Source organism: Triturus cristatus, chromosome 7 (genome assembly GCF_964204655.1).
Source record: "Triturus cristatus chromosome 7, aTriCri1.1, whole genome shotgun sequence".
In the NCBI taxonomy this organism is placed as follows: domain Eukaryota; kingdom Metazoa; phylum Chordata; class Amphibia; order Caudata; family Salamandridae; genus Triturus; species Triturus cristatus.
In genome coordinates this window covers 351,769,391-351,794,125 of record NC_140590.1, presented here as the reverse complement: position 1 = coordinate 351,794,125, position 24,735 = coordinate 351,769,391, and the positions used below count along the sequence as shown (strand labels likewise).

Sequence of the window (24,735 nt, the reverse complement as noted above, 5' to 3'; positions counted from 1 at the left end):
GCGATCGCGAGGACATGGCCGTGCTGTGTGGTAAGCACGCGAGTTGTGCGCGCGTGGAGCAGTGATTGGCGGCTGCTTGTGTGCACGCTCGCGTGAACGCAAGCGTTAGGCCAGCGCTGGTATCACTTTGAAATCCCGTATACAAAATGTCTCGCCTGAGACAGCGCATGCGCTGGCTCAGGCGAGACCTAAAAAGGAAGGGGGGACTCTTAATGGGATGTGGCCAAAGCAGTGTACCTAACAATTTTTTACAAAATGTGTGGCCATTGTAATGAGGTACATGGCCTAAAATTTGTGAGCTAGAATCCAGTGCTTGACACAGTGTGCCATCTGCCTGGTATTAAGGTGCCTCTGTAAGTTTTGTAGTAGAACAGACATATAATGCAACAGCAAACTAATAAATGGAAAGCAAGCTAGACCTCATGGTGTTGTCAATGTCTATCAGTCCTGATTCAGTAACAGATCAAGAAGTAACAACAATCATGTTGTAAGTACTTACAATTGAGAATGTTTCAATTCTGAAAATATGAGACAATGAATTAAATATTATAAAGGTCTGTGGAAAGGGAAGTGTTCTAATGAGTGGTTCAATATCTTCTACTCTTTCCTGCACTTCATTTTCCTCTGCAGTCTCTCACACTAAGGTAGACACGTCCATCCCTTTTCTTCCTACATGGCTCTTTTTGAAACTCTCGCTGTGCATGTCTTACGTGTCATCTCCTTTCTCTTCATCACTGTCTTTTCACTCTGTCTCTCTGCATGCACTCCCTTACAAGAGGCATCAGAAATTCTGTCACATCTGTTGGGGCAAAGTCACACATTGCTGGAGTTGTGTCGCAAGCACAACACAACTCTAGCAATACATTTTGAGGCCTATTCCCACTACACTGCGTCACTCATACCTGCTTCAAGCAGGCATAAGGTTTTGATGCAGTCCTAGAAGTGACGCAGTGAAATCTTGTAGATTTCACTGCATAACTTTTACAAGGCTTTCCTGCGTGGAAACGGCCACCCTGCATACATTATACCTGACGCAGGTATAATGTGATGAAAGGGTTTACAACGTGACGCATCTCCCTAGATGCGTCACGTTGTAAATTGGTCGCACTTTTTATGCTGCCACTGCGTCACAAAGGTGACGCATTGGCTGCGCAAAAGTGTTGGAAGGGGCTTGTAAATCTGCCCCTTTAATGTCACCTCTACTCTCCTTGGATTCCATGCTGCTGAAACAAATCCTCAAGTTAGGAAAATCCACAAATGTCTCATTTCAACAACCTTCTGATAATTATGGTAAGGCTCTTAATGTCCGCTTTTGATCTGTTTTTATGACTGAAATCTAATTACATAACAGAGTGTAACTAGCCTTGAATGATGCCATTCCTACTGTCTATGATCTAGCGCAAAAGAATAGGGTAGACAGGCAATCAGTTGCAGCGGCCTGCAGAGAGTCCTTAGATGTAATGGTTGAAGACTGCACTAACGTCTCACCCGAGTAGGTTTTTTGTGTTAGGCTAATTTTTTTTCCTATTTTTCCCATCTACTCTCTGATTGTTTACCTGACTCCATTTTGATTTTTTTTAGGCAGGTTTGTTGAAGCTTTGTTGTGTAAGGAGTTCTAGTAGACGTGGTAAGGTTAAAGATGAATTGTTTTATTGTTCTTAGATGTTAAGTATGTTTTCCAGTAAAGATGTAAATAAAAGGCAAAAGAATAATAAGAACACAAGATGACAATCAAAAAGAAGATGCTCCAAGTCGAAGTACAAACAAGAGAAATAAATAAAACCTGCATGCCATGAAAGAAAAACATTGACAGCAGAGTAGCGTATAAGTGGCAATATGGTAAAAAGCAAGACATCAGAATATATTAACAGTTCAAAACAAAATCAGAAAGTGTGCTGTAGCGGTCTAGTCTGCGACGCACACTGCGTGTGACGTCAGCGGACTTCCGTCGGCGGCCATTTATTTTGACCGCTCGCAGAAGCGCGCCGATTTGAAGGAGATCGGAGCTCCGTGCCGGCGCTCTTGCAGTGTATGCAAATAAAGAGTGTTAACCCCGCTAAACGAGTGGCGCATATTATTCCTGATACACAGTGAGGGGAGCAGGAACATTACAATGGCGACGAGGTGGTGAAGGTGCCCCGCGCTGCTCCAGGAACACACGTGTTGAGCAGTGAGCCGGCAGATTACCTCATTCATACACTGGTAGGAGCGTGGCAGAGCAGCGGAGTGCAAACAATGCTGGGACCAGGATGTTTCAGTGCAGATCACAGAGCCCCAAGCCGGGGAAGGTGGAACAGGAGTATTCCACATGCCCCAGTGCAGAAGTGTGCACGCCACTAACGGGCTTGTAAGAGGCAGTGTCCAGAGAAACTGGAGGGAGCCGGAGTGGACCACGCGGAGAGCGGAGAGTCAAGCCAGGAAGACGAACAAGGGAGTAGTGGCGCCCGAGTGACCAAAGCACCTGGCACATCAGCCTCAGGAGAGCGACGATCAGGAACCGGTAAGAAGATGAGTTCCCAAACGTTCTCCCTGACGAAACCCGTGCCCTTCCTTACAAAAGTCGGAGAGCCAGAGATGCCATGGGAGGATTGGAAAAGATACTTCCTGAATTACCTGTCGGCATTAGAGGAAGAGGGCGAGACAGAATTCTCGAGCTCGCGGAGGAAGAAGATCCTTCTCCATCATTTGGGACCTGCGGGGCAGAGGGTGTATGAAGACCTCGTGAAGGAGGTGAGACAGGCAGCGGACGACAATGTATTCCAACACGCGATAGAAGACCTAGACGCCCATTACCGTCTGGCGGTATGCACAGCCATTGACAGGTACAACTTTTACCACAGGGCACAAAACAAAGGGGAAACGGTCGATGAGTACGTGGCTGCCCTACAGAAGCTAGCTCTCACGTGCAAATTTGGGACCCTACAAGAGGAACTGATCAGGGACCAGATCATCATGCACACAGTAAACACCTCCATCCAAGAGAAGCTGTGGGCGAACGGCGACGCACCATTAAAGACAGTAGTATCCATGGTGAAGAAAGCAGAACTGACCAGGAGGTGCGCGGAAGCAGCCAAACGGGAACGCCTACCAGAACAAGCGGTATGCAAAGTAGAGGATCGGAAGGTCGTTGACAGCAGTGTCCCAGCAGGACAACCGAGCGCACGGAACCACAGAAGGTTCAACGCCCGCACTACGAAGTCACAAGGACAGCGGCAATGGAACACAAACACATGCTACAGGTGTGGCAGTGGCGCCCACGCCGCCAACGACAAGGGTTGTCCGGCGCTTAGAGCGAAGTGCACATACTGTGGACTGTTGGGACACTACGAAAGGGTATGCCGAAGGAAATCTCCGAAGCAACAAGTGAAGTATGTCGCACAAGAGACAGGCAAGGAGGAAGAAGACGAGAACCACGAAGAAGACGATGAGATCCTGATTGTGGAGGAACAGATACTGGGCATAGAGAGTTCAGTGGAGAAAAAACCTAAATGCGACATGCGCATAGGAGGAGTGAGAGTCACAATGGTAGCAGACTCGGGATCGCCCTATACGATCATCAGAAGGAAGATATGGGAAGAAGATTTCGCACCAGGGACAAAGTACCAGCTGAGACCCACGGACATCCACCCGGTAACGTTCACAGGGGAGCCGATACCTATGGTAGGATACTGCCCCCTAACCTTCGAATTCAAGGGCAGAACGTGCGAAGGGAAATTGTATGTGGCGGAGAAAGGACCATCAGTACTGGGTTGGAAGGACCAGGGTGAGCTAGGGATAAAACTGAACCCGGGAGGACGCACGCAAGTTCTCATGACCGAGGAAGGACCGGTACAGGAGGCGCAACGGTGGAAAGAAGAATTCCCGGAAGTCTTCAAGGACTCCATCGGTCGTCTAGCGAAGTTCACACATCGGATAAATCTGAGAGAAGGGGCGCGTCCGGTGTCTCACAGAGTACGAAACATCCCGTTCCGGACCAGGGCGGCTGTGCAGGAAGAATTGCAGAGGCTGGAAGACAACGGGGTAATCGAAGCGATCGACAACGCAGAGTGGTTGGCCCCCTTAGTCGTGGCGCAGAAGCCCAACAGGAAGGTGAGGTTGTGCGTGGACCTAAGGGAGCTAAATAAGAACATCGTGGTGGACAAGTTCCCTCTTCCCAGGATCAATGAGATGTTGGCCAAGACCCAAGGGGCAAAGTGGTTTTCCACGATAGACTTGACGTCGGCCTATCACCAGATTGCTCTACACTGGTCATGCAACCACCTGACGTCGTTCATCACCCCGTTTGGATGCTACAAATTCCTGCGGATGCCGTTCAGGCTAGCCTCGGCTGCAGCCGTCTTCCAAAAACTCATGTACAGACTATTCCACAAAAAGGCGGGAATCCAATTTTTCCAAGACGACATTTTGGTCATGGGAGCATCCAAGGCAGATCATAACAGGAAGTTGGAAGAAGTGCTAACAGTGTTGAAGCAGAACGGGCTCACAGCCCAATAGGACAAATGCAAGTTTGGCATGGACAAAGTTACGTACCTGGGGCACGAGATCAGCCAAGACGGCATCAAACCCAAGTCGTCCAACGTAGCGGCGATTAAAGATGCACCTACGCCCTCAAGCAAGGAAGACGTCCGGACGTTCCTGGGCATGGCTGAGTTTTACAGCAAGTTCGTGCCACACTTTGCCTCCAAGACCCACCACATGAGATCGCTCCTAAAAGATAAGACAGCGTTCCGGTGGATGGAAGAGCAGCAGCAGGAATTCGAAGAGATGAAGGAAAATATCAGCGAGGCAGTACCCATTCAAGGCTTCGACCCGACGGCGCTTACCGTGCTAACCACGGATGCCAGCGATAGGGGACTTAGAGCGGTGCTCACCCAAAGGACCACAGAAGGAGTGACCTCCACGATAAGTTTTGCGTCCCGAACGTTGGCCCCTAATGAAAGCAGGTTTAGCGTCATTGAAAAGGAAATGCTTGCAGTAGTGTGGGCGATGGAAAGGTTCCGGCAATTCCTGTGGGGAGGAACATTTCTGCTGCGCACGGACCACAAGCCGCTGGTGAAAGTCCTCACATCCAGCGGCCATGAACATGCTACACCGAGAATCGCCAAGATGAGCCTAAGACTTTTAGACTACGTATACGATGTGGAGTACCTGCCAGGGCACAAGAACAAAGTAGCCGATTTCCTGAGCAGAGCTGCGTCCAAGGAGGTCTCTGAAGTCCAAGAAGAAGGTGGATGGGAAGAGTATGCGGTGGCATTCACAGGAGACCACGAAAGAGCCATAAGTTTACAGGAATGGGAAAAGGAATACGAGAAGGACGAGAGGACGAGAGCAGTTAAAGCGTACGTGACCAAGGGATGGCCGGACAAGAGAATACTGGAGGAGGAACTAAAACAGTATTGGGAGGTCCGGGAGGAACTGTCGGTAGGGGACAACCCGTGTTTCTTGTTGCGGGGCAGCAAAGTAGTCCCCCCACACATGCTGAGACCACGCATTATTTCCCTCGCACATGAAGGCCATTTGGGCATAGTGAAGACGAAGGGGAGAGCGAAGGAAGACTACTGGTGGCCGGGAATGGACCTTGCCGTGGAGCGCCACGTGAGGGCGTGTGAACAATGCAGCAATGCGGATAAGACCCAAAGAGTGTTACGTCCACCCCTAGGGAGATATGAATGTCCTGAGAATCCGTGGGAAGAAATTTCGATTGATGTACTGGGCCCAATACAAGACACCAATGGCGCTCAAAAAGTACCTCATGGTTGTCATCGACCGTTACTCAAAATGGCCGGAGGTCCATGTGGGCGACAATGCGGAGACGGACACTATACTAGAATTCCTCACAGATGTATTCATAAGAGAAGGCATCCCCAAAGGGATCCTAAGTGACAATGGCCCACAGTTCACATCGACCAAGTGGGAAACCTTCATGGACAGGAACGGCATCACTGTCAGACACACACCGATTTATCACCCAGCGGGAAACGGAGCAGCAGAATGATTCAACAGGGTGATTATGGGGTCAATACAAGCCGCAATCAGCCAAGGGGTCAATTGGGAAAAGGAGTTGAAGCGTCTGCTATGGGCCTACCGGATAACTCCCGCCTCCACGGGATACAGTCCGTTCCGTGTACTGAGAGGGAGAGAGCCCTTTACGAAGGACAACGTGGCTTGGAAAAGACTCACAGTACAAAGTCACTGGTCTCCAGCAGTTGTACGCAGAAACCTGGAGAGAGCACAAGCAGTGTACACGGAATATTATGACAGAAAACATAACACCAAGGACGTCGCACTTGAGAGAGGTGAATGGGTGCGAGTTAAACTACCAGCACCAGGAAGAAAAGGAGACAGCAAGTTCACACCTCCGTTCCGGGTGGTGGAGCCGTACTCCCAGTCTGCCCTGCTAAGCGACGGGAAAGTATGGTCCCAAGATCGCATGGCGAGATGCACTCGGGCCAATGGGAAGGAACCTGGCGGGGAGCTGAGCGACACAGGTGCAGCCAGAGCCACGCCGGACTGGAGGACAGAAAGTGGAAGAGCAGGAGGAGAGGAAGGCAGTCCCCAGTCAGGATCAAGGAGCAGAGGAAGAGAGGGAAGCACCGAACAGGCACGGGACACCCAGGAGGGGCACGAAGTGCCAGAACAGAGCAATGCAGAACTCAGAGGTGAGAGTGACAATTCCTACCTAGAAGGGGTCAACGCAACCCCGACCACAGGCGAAGGGAGCAGGAGGACACGTTACGGGAGAAGAGTAATGTTGCCAAGGAGGTTCGAGGAGTTCAGTATGGACAACAAGTAAGACTGTTCTTACTGGGAGGGGGTACTGTATGTTGAGCTGTTGTGAAGGGGGAGATGTGGTGTAGCGGTCTAGTCTGCGACGCACACTGCGTGTGACGTCAGCAGACTTCCGTCGGCGGCCATTTTGACCGCTCGCAGAAGCGTGCCGATTTGAAGGAGATCGGAGCTCCGTGCCGGCGCTCCTGCAGTGTATGCAAATAAAGAGTGTTAACCCCGCTAAACGAGTGGCGCATATTATTCCTTATACACAGTGAGGTGAGCAGGAACATTACAGAAAGTATAAACACATTCTATCGTAAAGGTACATAGCATAGGTGACATGGCAAGGAAATTAAATAAATGCAGGTGCAAATATAAAAAGGAAGAAAGAAAAAAATGAAGACGCCGTAGCTAGGGGAGCCAGAGGATAACAGCAAAGCGTTGTTGCTTCAGTTACGAAGCATAACCTGACGTACCACATAAAGTGGTGAGGAGAGGGACGCAGCGACGAACCCTGCAAAGCATCTCTGTTCAGACGGCGATAGGGCTGAAGTCAGGAAAGTAAAATGCTCCTAAGTACTTCACATACATCAGGCTCCACGGACATCGAAAAAGGGCAACAGGAGGGGAGATCCGGACTGAAGCATGAAGGATCGCCCCAAATAAAATGGTGGCACGTAGATAAGACGCACACCGGATGCCTCAAGGCACACAAATGTGTAAAAGCGTCTCAAGCAGCTAAGCTCCCAGGATTCCAGGAAGACAGGTGAAAGAAGAAAGGATGTTGGAGAGCGCACTCAAAAAGGAAGGGAGCGCGTGCAGTGTTCATGGGATCCTCACGGGCAATTTGAACAATGCACAAGATAACGGTGAGAATGTGCGCAGCATCTTCGATCCTCACAGAGATAGAAAAATAGTACTCGGGTGACTTCAAACCACAAGAATGAGACTTAGAAATGTGTTGCTGCAAAAAATAAAGGGAGCATCCCTCTCCCGAATTCTTCTTGTGATCCATGACCATCAGGAGTAGTCACAACAGAGTAGAAACAACACCAGGTTAGGTTAAAAATCCAAATGAGAAGTCTGGCATGTAATGCAGAAGAAAACGTTTTCAGTTAAATAATATCGGAGTACGTCGAAATTTACTGGTGCAGGTTTGACTTTGCCAGGTCGTTTAAAAATCTGCAGTGCGTTGAAATTCGCTGTAGCACGTAGTATAAGAGGGGTATCCCTCGTGGCTTGAGGATGAAGTAAGCAGTAGCAGGAAGCATACGCCCTGTCAATGGGCTTTCTGGTGAATCTGGACACTGCTGGGGCAGCAGGGCATGAAATCCTTAGGTAGGTTCTTTTTTAAGTAATATCTCGAATAAACTTTCCTTTAGAAGTAGCTTAAAGTCGGTCCTCACGCGTAGTTTTTGATCCAACTCGTCGCAAGTTTAAGACGTGGTAAGGTTAAAGATTAATACTTTTATTGTTCTTAGATGTTAAGTAGGTTTTCCAGTAAAGATGTAAATAAGCCCCACCAGGAGCAGACCCTGCTGCTCAGCCCAGGATCCAACTGACACTCCACCTTACAGCAATCCACACATTCCAATGACATCACCATCCACACCAACATTCTACCCAAACCATTCACACTGGCTGAGCACTAGAGGCAGAGAAACAGGGAAGATGCATGGTATCAAAACCTTAGATATAACAAGCTATTGGTCTGTTGGTCATTGTGTATTCTCAAGTGATAGTTATAGGTGCCTTTTCCTTGTGGCATAATGCCCCTCAGAATGACACAGACACATTCCTCCAGTCTTTATTACATTTAGGCATTTCTCAGATAGTGAATCAGCCCAACCATCAGAAACGGAATAAATACGATCTTGTCTCTACCTACCGGTGGAGATTTCTGCTTAACACCATATGCCCAATGAGTTAGATTAACCATTTTTTATATCTCTTACATGTCATATCCTGAGAACACTGAAACCAATTCACTCACTGCATAATACAGCTCTTGCTCAAACATGGCATAGTCTTAGAAAAGACGAAGCCATTGCGCTATTCAAGGAGCACTGCAATGGGTTACCCGACCTTTTCAAATCCAGAATCCTTACCCTCACTTTTATTAAAGGCTTGATTGGAGCCCTCGAGTACACATTATCTACACCATCTAATCAAAAGCTTGAATGAAAACTTTCTCATCCTTAGTTTTCCATGGACCTTGAAGCTGAAAGACTTGCTTTATGGTAGGCAGAGAGGAAAAACAGCTTATCTATGCCAAGGATCAGTTGGCAACATATAAAACCACATTCATCAGAACAAATCCATTTATTAAGGAGGAATAACTCCGGAATCTCCTAACTGTCCTTGTACTCTATTCCGGACGGTCATACAAATTGCCAATCCCCCTCCCCCACTTAAACAAAAAATCCATCTTTTCTAAAGAACTGGGTCAGTGTGCTTCTGTATTTTACTGACAAAGCTCAAACTTTGTATGACAGTATCAACAAAGACTCTAGTCACCTAGTAGAGGATTCTGTTTCATCTGCATGTAATTACATTAGTCATATTTTGGGCAATATACCTAATCTTCAAGAAGGCAAGACACGAGAGATATTGATGTCCGCTAAATCCGGATCCCCAGACGATGTTTGTCCCATGAGCATGATTCATGGTTTGGAAGAATCTTTGCTGCCCGCCAGAACCTGTATTTTGAACTCTTCCTTTGAGACAGGCACCCTTGCACTTGAAGGGAAAAACATATCGTCAAACCTTTTCTAAAAAGCCACACCATGATCCAACGCTAGAAGACAATTGCTGCCCCATATCTCTTCTGCTGTTTATGACCAAAATAGCTGAATAATACATCATGCAGTGGCTCAGCAAACATCTTGAGGACTACAAACTTTTCGATCCCTCTTCAACCAATTTAAGACTAGGACTGAGAACTGATGCGGCCTTAATCTTAGTATTACATCTCAAACTAGGGAGAGATGAAGAAAAACAGATCAGACTCATTTTACTGGACTCCTCGGCAGCCTTCAACATGGTTGATCATGGTATTCTGATCAACTGTCTAGCAGAGGTCACCATTAGATTTCAGCAGTCTCTTCTGTTTCTTCTTTCTTGACTGACAGCACTCTATCCCTAATTTTTCCCCCCCAGTGCTTAATTTGTAAAACAGTAAGTGCCAATGCCCGAATCTTTGCTGAGAAGCCCACAGCTGGCGCTATCACAAGTGCAGAATACCAGAGCTGGAAAGTCTTGATTTTACCTCATGCAACTTTCAACCACCACCAGACATCACTACATTTGTCACTGTTTTTTTTATATTTCTCTTTCTCCTTCTTTACCCCTTTTGTGCTTTTCGCTCTCCTGGTTTGCATCGAAGTCTGATGAGGAAAAAGAAGTGGCGGTCCCCCAAAAATGAGTGCCTGTGGGCCCCACATGCAACCACAGGCTCAAATTAAGCCCATGTCGCAAGTGCTGTGCATTATCTATATGGGTCTCCTTGTGAACACTTTTCGTGCCATCAGGATAGACTGTGTGTAATATGCTGATGATACACATTTTATCTTCAGGTTAGATCCATCAGAGAGTGCCAACTCCATTCCTCTATGAGATCGTATGGTAGCCATCCAGAATTGGATAAACAGAAGCCTGCTAAAACTAAATTCAGATAAGATGGAAGTGATTATTTTTGGCCCCAACTCCACTAGCAATGCTGGACTCTGGTCTAGTGCCTTGGGTGACACTCCAACTCAACCAACTCAATACTAAATAAAGAAATATGGGTTTTAATTTGACAAGGATCTGTCTCTAAAGCCCCAAACAAATGCAATAATTTCTTGCCGTTTTGTATATCTCAAGGTATGCAGAAACAGCCTGGAAATAATTCCTCACAAATACTGGTCTGCGGTGGTAGCAGCTTGTATCTCTTTCAGGCTACATTATTCTAATGCTCGCTACTTGGTCATCTCTGCCAAACGTTTATGCAGGTTCCGGATTATGCAGAATATACTCATTTGTCTGATCTGTGCAAATTTGGTCAGGTAACGGAAGCCAGGAAGAAACGGTACTGACTCGCTGTCATACACCAAGTTTAATTCAAGGCACTCTGGGGTATACGTACAAGCTCCTATCACCACGGGAATGTCACTTTTTCGAAGAGAAAGGCAAATGTTATCAAATGCTTGGATGAAGAATGATGCTTCTGGCTGATGGAAGGTTGTTCATAAACCTGGGAGACGGAGACTCTCACAGTCGGGTGGGACTAAGGATCACTTCCATTCTCAGCACAGAAACAAATGAAGGTACACTGCTCAGGTTTGTAGTCCAGGCAGTAACATTGCAATAATTAGTGGCTTATAGTCAGCGATGTTTTAAGGCATGGGCAAAGTGGGCTGTGGCCTCTAAGGGGAAGGGGGCCTGATACAGCCAGCTGTGTTCTGTATAGTCTTGCCCTGATAACCTTTAATAATTCTTAAACAGATCATTTCAAATAACGTTTTCCTTAATATAATTTTCTATTACAGACGTTTTGCAGAGAAATTTTGAATTTATGTTTCATGCAACATCCGTAAAAAAATGTTTCTTAGAGATCAAAACAGGACCTTACATAGGAGACATTGGAGTATATCACAGATTATTTGCAGTAATATTAGTGAGCTGCTACCGTGTTACAATACTGGAAACATACATCAATATCTCTGAATAATTAGATGTGTACACATTTAGAAATTGGAGGTGTGCCTGTGCACTGGCAAAAGAGGGCATGAAAAAGCAGAAACTGGATCATGAATTCAAAGCTCTTCCAAACAGGGGCAGCAAAATACGTTTGGCTCAGGGTCCCTGAAATCCTTAAGATGTCCCTGCTTATAGTGCGGTGTTCTAAATATGTCATCAAATGCTATGTGCTCTCTGGGTTTAGCCTCTTACCCAGGAAGAATGTTTTCCATGTCAAGACAGTTTGAATATGCAGACACGTGTTTCATTCAAGCTTCTCAATGTTGTCAAAATAATACAAATTAGAGAAAGCACATGGTAAGTACTAGGTTAGCCCAATACATCCTGTGTTCCATGCAATGCTGTGTGGTACCCTTGAACTATTGGGGCACCCTACTAACTGTCATTACACTGTGTCACTTATGTTGCCTTAATTAGGGTGCAGCACATTCTAAGTTTAAAAAGAAAAACTATTACCGGGACATATGTAAGCAGACCTGAAGCTTGTTGACTTTTTAAACCCAATGGTCAAGGGTACCAGCTTCCATCTGTCCTTGCTCTTAGAGATCCACGTCTAAAATGTAACTTTGCTCTTAAAGAGCCACATCTAAACTCCAACTATCAGCTAACCTTGACATAAGCCGTGGTTATCATGTGATTAGACACCTAGACTGAGATCAATACCAATCTCCCCAAAACGGTGCATGAGTGTGAACAGCTAGACTGTGTTCTACTTCATGCATATATAACCCCTCTATAACCCCTTTTCTTTTCTGTTAATGCTGTTGTGTAATCAAATACTCTGAAGTGACTATAATGCATCACTTTTGGTGTTAATCAAACAATCTGAAACTAATAAATATTAGCCCTTTCCTACAATAATATGCACATGTATAATGGCATTATTTAAAGTTCAGTGGTCAATATTTAAAGATGTCTGCCAGTTAGCAGATATTTTTCCCCAGCACACCTAACACATGCTTACTCCATGTCAAGCTGGAATTGTAGAACTGTGACCACTTACATGAGCTCTGAAGACGCCTACATCTTCAGATCTGAAAAATAACAGATTTGTAAGATCAAAATTACTAATATTTCCCACATGAGACTTATTTCAGAGCCATGGGTACACTTACATTTTTTTCTGTCTAAACCCACTTAGTTTTGAATGGTTGTCTCAGGCACAAGGGCCACTGGCCGGAATAATATTGGAATGGCTGCCCAAATGAGGCTCAAATTATAGTTACTCTATTGAATGAGTATTTGTTACTTGAGATAACTATAACTGGTGAATTTCAGTGGTTTTGTTAATTTAAAACTTTATGTTTTAACTGACCTTTTCACCTAACTATATCATCCATTTAACCTTTGTTACTTAGTGAATTCGTTTATACATAGCATTGTAATAGAACAAATGCTTATTTTACAAGCAGCTTAATGTCATTAATTAGAACGTACCAGTGTCTTGGAAATTTGCTTTTCTGTCTAGTACCTTACCTGATTTTTCAGACACTAGTGGAAGACGTGGTATCCTAGGTGGGTCATCGGAACGCAGTCTACATCTGAAGAGGGATTCCTCTGTTGCGTTTTTGATCTCAAACACCAGGTTCCTCATTTCAAACAGTAAGTTTGAAATAAGTTTGTAATCAGTCTGTATGGCCCTGCATTCAGACAATGGTTGCTGAAACCTGCATTTTTCACTTTCCAAGACAACCTGAGAAAGCTTTTGCAAAGTTATGCCATCTGGGTTTCCTTGTAGAGTCTTCAAAATTTCTTCTTTTAGAACTTCATATTGGCCCCTTTAAAACATAGGAGAATTAATCACATACTGATCAAACAGTATATATACTCTAAAGACTATGTTAAGTGATACAAAGTAAAAGATGTTAGTCATTTCCTGTGTTTCCACTACTCTTAATTATATGCCTTCAAATCAAACTTACAGGTGAGGTCCCACTTTGTTACAATACTTGGAATTCTGCTACTATTCTGTATAGAGAGACCAAACATGCATGAGTCCCTGCATCTTCCTCTAAAGTTGCCTTGTGTTTCCGCCCTTAGTTGTTAGAGAGTAGGTTACCAATAGGATGTCATTTTACATAGGTCAAAGGTGAGAGGAAGGAGGGTGAGCCATTGTGTAGTATGTGGTCATATATCCAAGGAGTGCAATGGTTAAGATACCAAGTAGATAGTGATTCCTTACTTTTTTGAACAGCTTTCTACATTAGCAATAGGCAAGTACAATTGAAGGAATTACAGAAATGGACTGGTGGAAGCAATAATGGCAACCATGGAAATAAATAAATCTGTGAACTACCTATGCAAACTCTTTTTTTCATTCCAATAAACTTTATTAGATCTTATTTGGAAAGCATAGATCATCAAGTATACATATTAAAATAATACATGGGATGTTCTGAAAGTTATCGCGCCCTTTGCTGGAGGAAGTGGGTGTTACCACTTGAAGGTCGAACTTGCATGAAGGACATCTGTGATCTCTGTCCTGGTGGTAATTAACTCCACCTATGTGTGAAAAGTTACCGTTCGCAGGCGCGGACTCTTACCTGGTTGCTGCTGTGGAGCTTTCCATCGTCGGAGGGACAGCGGGGATATCGGGACCCTTGAGACTTTCATCCAGAAAAGGCTGACTCCCGCGGCTGGGACTGCGAGGCCCAGGGTGCTCTAGGACATCGCACCTGGCGCCTCTTCCCGGCTCCTCCCCCTGATTATCCTCCCTTGATAGCGCCTCACGGCCCCTGCTTCGCGGGTGCCGTTCGCAGGCGCGGACTCTTACCTGGTTGCTGCTGTGGAGCTTTCCATCGTCGGAGGGACAGCGGGGATATCGGGACCCTTGAGACTTTCATCCAGAAAAGGCTGACTCCCGCGGCTGGGACTGCGAGGCCCATGGGGCTCTAGGACATCGCACCTGGCGCCTCTTCCCGGCTCCTCCCCCTGATTATCCTCCTTTGATAATGCCTCACGGCCCCCGCTTCGTGGGCGCCGTTCGCAGGCGCGGACTCTTACCTGGTTGCTGCTGTGGAGCTTTCCATCGTCGGAGGGACAGCGAGGATATCGGGACCCTTGAGACTTTCATCCAGAAAAGGCTGACTCCCGCGGCTGGGACTGCGAGGCCCAGGGTGCTCTAGGACATCGCACCTGGCGCCTCTTCCCGGCTCCTCCCCCCCCTCCCACATAAGGCACGCCCATTACCGCGACAGCGGGACGCGCGCGGGTCGCAGTCCGGGGCGAAGACCGGGCAAAGAGCGGGCCGTTTGAGGCCGTTCGAGAACGGGCGAGCCAGGCCCAGGGCCCCATTACTGTTATTTATTGCTTTAATTAAGGGGCCCCTAAGGCTCTGCACCTAACCGCACCCATGTCTGCCAGGGAAACCAGAAGCAAATCTGCACTCGCCGCCGGAGCTGCCTCTGGCACTTTAGATATGTACTTCGCCAAGGCGGGCTCTTTGCTCATCGATGAGATTACTGTCCTGGAAAGACGCATTTCCCAGGAGATTGACTGGGTAAGAAGATCCTCATTGGGTCCCCTCGCTCAGGCCATCTCTCCACCTCACGCGCAGGATCCCAATGTAGTTTCTGCTGCTTCTGATTCTGGCATCCCTGAGCCAGCTATCCCGCCTATTTTTGACATTGACTCTGATACTTCAGCTTCAACTGAACTTAGCATTTCTTCCCTCCCACCACCAAGGCCCCCTCTAACTCTAGAACAGATTAACACTCACTGTAGCAACCCCCCAACTAAACTATCCAGTCAGGGAGAGTGAGAGGGCGCAATCTCGAAGAGGAAAAGAAATGCACAAATCAACAAAGGGCAAAAGTCGAAGATCTTTAAGTCCAATTTGAGGATCATACCCAATCAACCAAGTCTAACCGAAACAGGGTCAGACCCCATAGATATACCCGCCCATATATCTTTGGGACAAAATCCAATATTGTGTGGGGCCGGCCATTTCACTTCTGATCTTAGTTCTCTCCTGAAGAACCTACTTTTGCCACTACTGGACCGTTTGGCTTTAGTAGAAACTTCTTTAGTGAATCTTCAGAAGGGAATTCAATCACTCCTAGAAGTACCTAGAACAGAGAAGCATCATGTAAGCAATCCCCAAATCACCCGTGAGAAGGAAGGCCGTTCTCCGCCCAAGTCCACACAGCTAGGCACCCAAACCGCATCTACTCTGCACATACCTGAACTTTTGCCCACACCTTGTCCCACTGATTCCAACTCCTGTGGGCTGACATCTGAACCCACATTAGGGACACGAGGAACTGATACTGGCTGTGGCCCAATTCATTTGCCCCCGGAGGCTGCTCCATATATCGTTGTTCTAACTGGTATCCCGGAACTTCGCCCTTTTGCCAAGGAGCCAGTTGATGCCCTAAAAAATAAGGTCATCCACTGGCTCTCTCAAAATAGACCCCTACCCCAGGGCATTTACAGCGAGGTTCTCATGGTGAGGAGGGTTCCATGGTTGGGGTCTACCACCAAACTTACCAAGGGAGATTGTGTATTGATCAACTTCCGTGATCCCCGGACGGTGGCACATATTTGCAACTGGCCCTATAACACACAGGGATCCCTGATCCAACCCCAGCCACTTACATTTTTTTATCTGAATATATTGCTTGCCCAGGAGCAAGAACGATGGGCACTGGTTGGTAGGGGAGGGAAGCGGGGCGGCCAAGGGTTCAGTAGGGACCCCCCTTCTGCGGTTCCCCCTTGTTACGACTACCTACGCACACACAATAGGTTTAGCACTTTAGACATGGTGGATTGACCACCCACTCGGGGGGGTGGCGTAGTTTTGCACCAAATTTCTCCTTCCATCTCCCCTCTGCCTTCTGATATTCTAATTGCACAGGAGCACCATTCTAATCAGCTAAATGCAGATGGCTTTAAGGGGACTACTTATTCTTTGCCCAATCTGGCTATGGGCAGCAATGCTCAAATCCCTAATTTTTCTTCTGATCTGTATATGGAGCCATGTCCAGACCAGGCACGCAGCCCAGAATTTCAAAACGTGACGGCTGCTGTGTTTCCCCTCAAGATTTTATCCTGGAATGTCGCGGGCCTAGCCAACAAATGGTCCAACCCGGCCTGGAGCTCCTTTATAGGGGGCAAAGATATCTGCCTCCTCCAGGAGACCTGGGCAAGAGAAGAGGTCCTACATACTGGCTTCGCCACATTCTCAGTACATGCGACCTGGGGGGGGAGGGGCCGCCCGTCCGGTGGTCTAGCCATGTGGGTGGCTATAGATCTGGGCTGTAAGGCCACTATCTTTCCAACCGATTCAGAAGACATTCTAGCTGTATTGCTGGAATGGCCTAATTCCAACAATCTTCTCCTGGTCAATATTTATGCACGGCCAGTGAGCATCGCACAGGAATCGCCCACTATTGCAAAATTAGCGACGGTCTTGGAAACAATTCCCGAGGACATCCCTTTTATTATTGGTGGCGATTTAAATTGTCATTATGAGCCCCTTCCAGGTATACTAGAGGGGCTGACCTCGGAAGAAGATCTCCTGTGGACCATTCCCCCCACACAGGCTCCGGCCGCAAGAGCTTGCTCCCCTTTAGTTTTACAGATCACTTCTCTGTCCCTGAAATTTGGCCTCAGAGCTTGCAATGGAAGGCTAAAGTCGGACATCCCTTCGGGATGCACATTCAACCGAAAGGGTTGTGAATCCCGTATAGATTATGTCATGGTCCCCCTGTCTTCATGGATACGTGTAAGGGACTTTAGCGTTCTATCTAGGCAGGACAGTGATCATAACGCCCTCGAACTAGTCTATGACCACCCTGGACTGGACCCGAGAGGTACTCTAGGGACTGCAGAGGAGAACCTTCTGGCTCTCGCTAACAACAGGCGTAGAGTAAAATGGGAACATCTAGTCTCACACCAAGAGAAGGTCCCTCTACTTTACGCACAGGTCATTCCTATTTTTGAAAAGCTTGAGGCACTTAGAACAGAAGGAGCTCCCCAGATTATTTCTATGCAACTTGGACAGATCCATGTTGACCTGGTTAAACACCTTTCAGAATGCCTAACTCAAAAAATAAACAGGCTTGGCAGGAAAAGCCCCCTTCCCTTATGGTATAATAAAGTTTGCCGGAAGGCAAAAACCGACCTCTTACTTTCCATTAAAGTGGGTAAGGACAAAGAGGATATTAGGGCAAGAAGAGTAGCCTACAAAACCCTAATTACTAACGCCAAAGGGGAATGGGAGCATGATAAGTGGGAAAGATTGACTACCTTCTTAGCCAGAGCTGACTCGCGCAAATTTTGGTGTTGTGTCAACTCCGGCTTAGAGGAGCTGGCCCCGGCCGCACTTTCCAATATCTCACCAAAGGTCTGGCAAGACCATTTTCAGTCTCTCTATCAGTCGCCACAGGATGTCCCAAATAGTACCATCTCCATTTTACATCAAGAAGGGCTGGTGGTTCCTCTTAAAGTCGATGAGGTGCGTGTGGCTGTAGTTGGCCTGGCATCCGGGAAGGCACCTGGGCTGGATGGCATCCCAGGTGACCTATTCAAACAGGAGCCGGATTTTTGGGCGCCTTATCTCACGATCCTTTTTAATGCCATCCTTGAAGGCATGGCTATCCCTGATACTTGGCTGGGTGCAGAGATTGTCCCAATTTTTAAGAAGGGCTCTCCTCTGCTTCCGGCCAACTACAGACCTATTAGCTTAATTGATGTCTCCCAGAAGATCTTTGGTAGACTCATGCTGAATCGCCTTCAGGACTGGATCGAAGCTAATGAGATTATGAGTCCATACCAGGCAGGGTTCCAGAGGGGGATCTCGACTACCGACCAAATTTTCCGTTTGCACCTTATCTACTGGAAAACGGTCCTTCTCGAGGGCGGCAGTTTATTCACGATTTTCGAGGATCTACGGGCGGCCTTTGATTTGGTCCCAAGGGACAAGCTGTGGGCAGTCCTAATGGACCTAGGGGTCCCGGCTGACATATTATCAATCTTGAAGAGACTTCACCATGGGAATTTTGCCAGGGTAAGGTGTGGTAGGGATGGTTCCCTGTCTGATGCTTTCCCCGTTGACAGGGGGGTTCGTCAGGGGTGCGTTCTCGCACCCACTCTCTTTTGCCTCTTTGTCAACGGGGTCATAAGTTTCCTCAATCAGCTGAGTAACACCGACGCTCCCAAGCTTGATGGCAGCAGGGTTCCCGCAATTATGTTTGCGGATGATACCCTGCTGCTCTCTAAATCTCCCATGGGTCTTCAGAGAGTCCTGGATGGGTTTGTGCATTTTTGTACAGACCGTGGATTGGAGATCAATGCCACAAAAACGAAATACATGATCTTCAATCCACCCTCCAGAACTCGAGCACCGCCCTTTATTGGGACAGTCAGGCTTGAACGGGTATTCACGTTTGAATACCTAGGGGTGGTCCTAAACCAGTCCATGTCATGGGACCCTCACTTGTCCAAGATGAATATGAAGCTCGTTCAGCTTGTGGGGGGTATTACAAGGATGGCGAGGGGTCTAACGTATAGGCCGTTCGCGCCTCGCTTGCAGATTTATAAAACCCAAGCAAGAGCATCGGTGATATATGGAGCTGAATTATGGGGCCACACTGTGGGGCAGAAACTCCAGACAACAGAGAATGATTCTCTCAGACGGCTGACCGCACTACCGACTAGTACACCACTTATGCCGCTTAGACTGGACCTGGGCCTAAGACCGATTTCAGAGGTCCTCGGTCTTAAACCCTTGACCTTTTGGCGTAAAATCTGGTCGTCTCAGGATCTCTGGAAATATAGAGCCGAACTGGTGGAGATTCTGCGTTTGTGCAAAAGTACCTCAATTCCATGGTTCACCTACATCAAACGTACCTGTGAAGCACTCGGTAGACCGGAATTGTGGTCAGATCCGGCACAGGCGTGTCCAAAGATTTCACGAGGGTCTCTCTCCAAGGCCTATTATGAGTATCACCTGAGTCTTTCCATCTCAAGCGCCCGGGAGGGCTCTCAAACAGCATACTTTTTGGGCTTCAAAGATACCTTCCATTTAGAGCTTATTTATGATGATATGGGTCCCCCCCTAACGAGGGAACTTTTTATGCAATGGCGATATAACACACTGCCGCTAAGGGCCTACACAGCACGTTGGGCACATTCAAACCACTCTGCTCAATGCCCTATATGTATACTCCCTGAGGAAACGGATCTCCACATCATATTTTTCTGCCCGACCTACCGCAGAGCAAGGAACTACTGGCTTCGGCCCCTTCTCAAAAACATGGGTTTCAGTCACTGTGCTCCCGCATTTAGAATATTGAAAACGGACCTCTCCCCTCCAGTAGTCTTTGCGGTGGCAACATTTTTAACTTAACTTCTATGTGGTTTACCCGCATGCGTTACATCAAGTCTTTCTAAATGAGTTTAATGCTGAACGATTTTAAAAATTGTACTAATGTAATTTTAATTGTCTTTATTGTTTTGTAATGATGAACAGTGTTTTCTTTTATGGCTCTGGTAGCCGAAATAAAGATTTGATGAAAAATAATACAACACCATTCTTCTAAGTACAATAAAAATTAGTAAGAATTACCAATTAAAATAACAAACATTCAAGTCACGACCCTCCGGACAATGGGGTATAGAGTTAGATTGTGCAAAAATGCGCAATTCAGTGTCTATCATTTTTACAATGAACGCAGTAAGGGGACAAATAAAGTGCTGCATATTACCAGTTACCAGATTAATTATTCATCAATAAATAATTAAAAACGACTGATTTAAATTAAAAAGATGCCCTTAGAGAATTATAAAAATATTAGATGTATTGTACAAGTCCTGTGCCGCATAGAGCCTGATTCAGGTAGTTTTTATAATGTTTTCAGGAGATTAAATAAATATAGAGCTAAAGGTTAGCACGACTTTCACAATTCTTCGCTTACAAGCCCAAAGGAATGAAGCTACACAGAAACATACAAAAGGGTCATGAAGCTTCTTCATAAAGAACAGGGAGACACAACATTGCTTGAAATTAAACCACCCTAAAAGAGGAATAATATATATTAACTCCCTGTTCCTTATAAAAACGACTAAAGAAAAGGAGGTGAAGGTCAGACTGGACAGATAGATTATCGCACAGGCAAGTAGTCAGGTCACTAAAAACATACTTTTTCAAAGAGAAGCCCAACATCGGAGGAATTAGGTTTAGGCAGAACCTTAAAAAGATGAATATATGATGCAGATTCCTTATCGCATCCAATTACGAGCATTCACCCTCTATCCAAGATGTAATCAGGTAAATTAATTTTACAGTTGTTTTTACCTTGTGAGAGTCCTTACTTTAATAGGCTAGCTTCGCTAAGAATAATGCCTATAGCCTCTTTTTTGGGAACGTGGAACATGAACAGGGATTTGCATACAAATCGGGGACTCCCAGCGCGTAGAGAGTCTGTTTAACGTACTCTAGCCAGGGAAATGTTTGTGACTTATCCAATAAAAGACAGTTTTGTATGATAGTCTTATTAAGGTCCATGTTATCCCTGCTCCATATTGAGTGCCATAGAATGATCGGGGCTACTGTTGCTATGTCAGACACACAGGGCAAGTACAACTCTAGAGGAGTGACGCGGTTTGAGAATGAGGGAGGGAGCGAAGGGATCCTCTTAAAGAACCCATTTTCTCTCTTCTGTAGGGAGTCAGGTGGTGCTATGCCCCAGACCCCTACCCCGTATGTCATTGCCGAGATTGTTTTGGCAATGTAAATCTTTTTTATTGTTGCTAGGGGCTTTCAGCCCAGTTTCTTAGTAAAGCTGGAAACTGCCGCCAGAGTGCACTCCATTGTTTGTGCCCTGCTACCCACGATATGTGACCGGGTTTGTTTGGTATCAAAAATAATTCCTAAATATGAAAAGCTCTCCACAATGGTTAGTTGCAAGTCCCAATATAGAATGATGGTTCAGTTCAGTTCAGTTTATTTATTTTGAATAGTTACTAAAAACCATTGCATTACATTAAAACAATCAATACAACCATTGATACACACCAATAAAACCATTAATACACACAGTAAAGTGCACTGCAGTGCATACATGTCTGGTGAATAAAATTTCGTGCATCTTAAAATGCTCTTTTCTTATTGTTACGATGTAATTTTAAAAAAGGGGACATCGTCAAATTATGAGGCTGTTTCTTCGCACTCAGCTTGATACACACAATGAAGTGCAGTGCAACGTGTACGGGCTTGAAAGTAAAACCGAGGAGGAATGAGGCTGCCAGAATATGACTCATTGTGACACATATTGTTGTTGCTCCGAGCTTATTCAAAAAGAGCAGCATTTTCATTTGGAAACCAGCATTTTCCCATTCGGCCTGATGCCAGGTCGTTTGCCAGCTGCTCACAGTTTGAGAAAAAGGAGAAATGGGAGAAGGTCTCTCAGATTGCATCCCTACATGATGTACTATGGAGTCAATCAGGCTTCAGCTATTATTTAGATTGATCTTATTTGTCAAAACGAGACATGTGGGTTTTAGAACCATTTGAAATGTTACTTTAATGATATTATGTGTGTGATGATTTTCCTTTGAGAGTCTCCTGGAATCCGGTTCTTTGCTTTGCCTTTGATGAAGTTACAAACGTGACGCTGTCGTTTAAAAATAGGGGTCTCAGCAAGAGGGCCTGATGCCGAGTTCTTTGCCTATGCACACTATGCAGTGGACTCCCGGTGCATCTTCAGCTGTTAGCCTGACTGCCTCTGAAGTCAGAAGCTTGTGGCATTTTTTGTTCGGCCAACATGAGAAATTTTACCACTCTGCAGTTCAATTGTGTGGCCCCGGGATCGAAGCATGCCAGCACCGCTTGCCTCCTAGAGCGAATTCCTCTCTGTTTGAAGGGGGCCTTTAATAGCTGTATCCTTTCTTGCAGTAGCTCCTTGCAGGTACAGATTAAGTATAGAATGCCTCGTGTTTCAGTGTCACACAAGCTGCAGGAAGTTTGGGTCTCCACCCTCCGCCAGGGTGGGAAGTTCAGGGCACATGGGAGAAGGCCCAGACTATGCCTAAAAGAATTCATTTTTAGTTATTTCGGATAGCCCTTATTGAAATATTCTTGAGTTGTAAGCGTTTTATAAGTGTTTAGGGTCATCCAGGTGTGGGATCTGGCTGAGAAGGTAGCCTTGTCCTCCAGCAGTGAGAGTTGTTTAACGGACTTCCAAACCAGTTTCTTGAAGGATGAATGATGGAGCTATGTATTCCAAAGGCCGGAGAGCCCAACAGTTTCCAGAGAATCCTGTAGGCAGCTTCTTGCGGGAGAGGTATCCCTCTGCTGGAATTCTTGCCACACAAGCACTCAAGACCAGCTTTGCCCTGATTAGGACTCTTCGGTCGGGTTTAGCTTGGTTCCAGTGGCACAGTGAGAAAGGCACCCACATCTGTGCATACCCTGGCCACTTAAGGTGGTACATCAAATACGCAAAAGGTTATGGGGGGATGCTTGCAATAAGTCTAACAACTGGCAATCACTTGAGGTAGCATTCTAACCCATCGTACTTTTTACCCACCATACTTCCTCAGATTAGACACACCTTTATGCAAATCAGTCTTGACCCTGCTCCAATAGTAACAGGCTAACCAGAATTACCAAACGAGGCCATCCCTAAACTGAAACACTAGCAATCCAAGACAGTTTCGCCCTGTTACATCTGGTTCACAGCAAATCCAGTTCTAGATTAGTTGTGTTCCGTCTCAGGGAGGACCTGGCTTGGGAGTTCAGGCTGGAATGTTTCCATTGGAGCAGGGTCAAGACTGATTTGCAAATAGCTGGGCCTAAACTGAGGTGGCATGCTGGGCGAAAACTGATGGACTGGGATGGGGCCCCAGCGATTTCAGTGGTTGAGATGAATTCAAGCATTCCATCCATCACCTAGTTCTTACTTTCAGAAAGTTGTGATTTTCCTGTCTAAGTCAAATGTGCCTTTATGCCAGTGTCCACGGTCACCTGATTGTTGATGGATTTTCTGTGGTGTGATGTGTTTTTCTCCAAGACACTGGACAAGGGCCTGGGTGTGAATATTAGATCTGCCTCATCTACCTCAAGTGCGATGTGCTTTGCTGCATGAGGTACTGTTCAGTCATGTGTACCCAAAGTATTTTTCCACTTAAGCTACGAGCTTCCTTGATTGTCCTTCTGTTTAATTAAGGCATTCACACATGGGAGTATAGATTGTGGAAGAGGTTTGTTTTCAGCGTTGCCCTGGGTTCAGTTATTATGAGATAAACCCTGTTTTTTAATTTGGAATCCTTCCACGAGTGTTCTCGCAAGACTTGTGAGAATCATGTTATCTGGCAGCAATATTGGCTAGGTGGGTATAAATAGTCATGAGAGCCTTAATTGGTATTGATTCCCTTGCAAGGGCTGGATGTCCAGTTTGTGCTCCTCTGCTCACCTCTGACACAGCAAAAAGTAAATGCTTGAAGAAACTTACCTTAGGAGAGATTCGCTCTCATCACCATCTTTGATCCCATTGGCCACACCTTGAGACAATCTTCTCAACGATTCCTTGACCTCGTTCGCCATGCCTGGAGAAAGTGATCTTGACTATTCCCTGAAACAAAAGCAAGAAACAAGTGTTAGAAGAACTTGACTGAACTTTACAAAGATTATAAGGTTGGTGCACGATCTAAGAACTTGACAGTAATTGGAGCAAACAAACTTGGGTAGACAGAGACTACCATTGTGTTATCTAAAGAACTTTCGAGACTTTGTTTTCTCTAAAGGCATAAGACAAAATATTTCTGTAAGACTCCTAAGAAGAACTTCTCTGTAAAACTCTTGTAACCGACTTCAAGACCGCAAAGAATTTACTGTGACAATAACAGGAAAAGAAATGTCATCAAAGACTCTACGCATGATTTTTTAAGATGGTGTTTTAGGTGTATTTCTCTGCAAGTAAAGCAAGTGTAAGATTGAAATGATTGTACAAAATTGGCATTAACTGTTTGACTTAAGGCTTGTTTATTGTATTCTGATTCCCACAAAACCTGAAAATCACACTTAGGGCCTTATTACGAGTTTGTGAGGCATTATACCCGTGATCCTTCCACCACGAGCTTGGCGGTCCAACCGCCATATTACAAGATGGGTGGATTGCTATTGCAAAGACCGTGGCTGAACGGCCGACACCCCTAGCACACGGCAGACAGTCCAGGTTGGGGAAAAACAGCTGTCATAGGGCGGTACAGAGGCGCTTCACC

The 24,735-nt window shown here is 46.1% G+C and overlaps 1 protein-coding gene across 4 annotated transcripts in view; it reads right to left on the bottom strand.

Moving 5' to 3' along the window:
* Positions 1-24,735, bottom strand: part of LOC146809647 (uncharacterized) — a 977,933-nt gene that overhangs the window by 886,652 nt on the left and 66,546 nt on the right. For all 4 annotated transcript variants that reach the window (XM_085616504.1, XM_085616506.1, XM_085616505.1 and 1 more), the window contains exons 2-3: positions 23,967-24,086; positions 12,988-13,289 (exon numbers count right to left, since the gene is read on the bottom strand). In XM_085616504.1, the coding sequence (XP_085472630.1) occupies positions 12,988-13,289; positions 23,967-24,058 (394 nt within the window). In that variant the 5' untranslated portion in view covers positions 24,059-24,086. The remainder of the gene's footprint in view (positions 1-12,987; positions 13,290-23,966; positions 24,087-24,735) is intronic.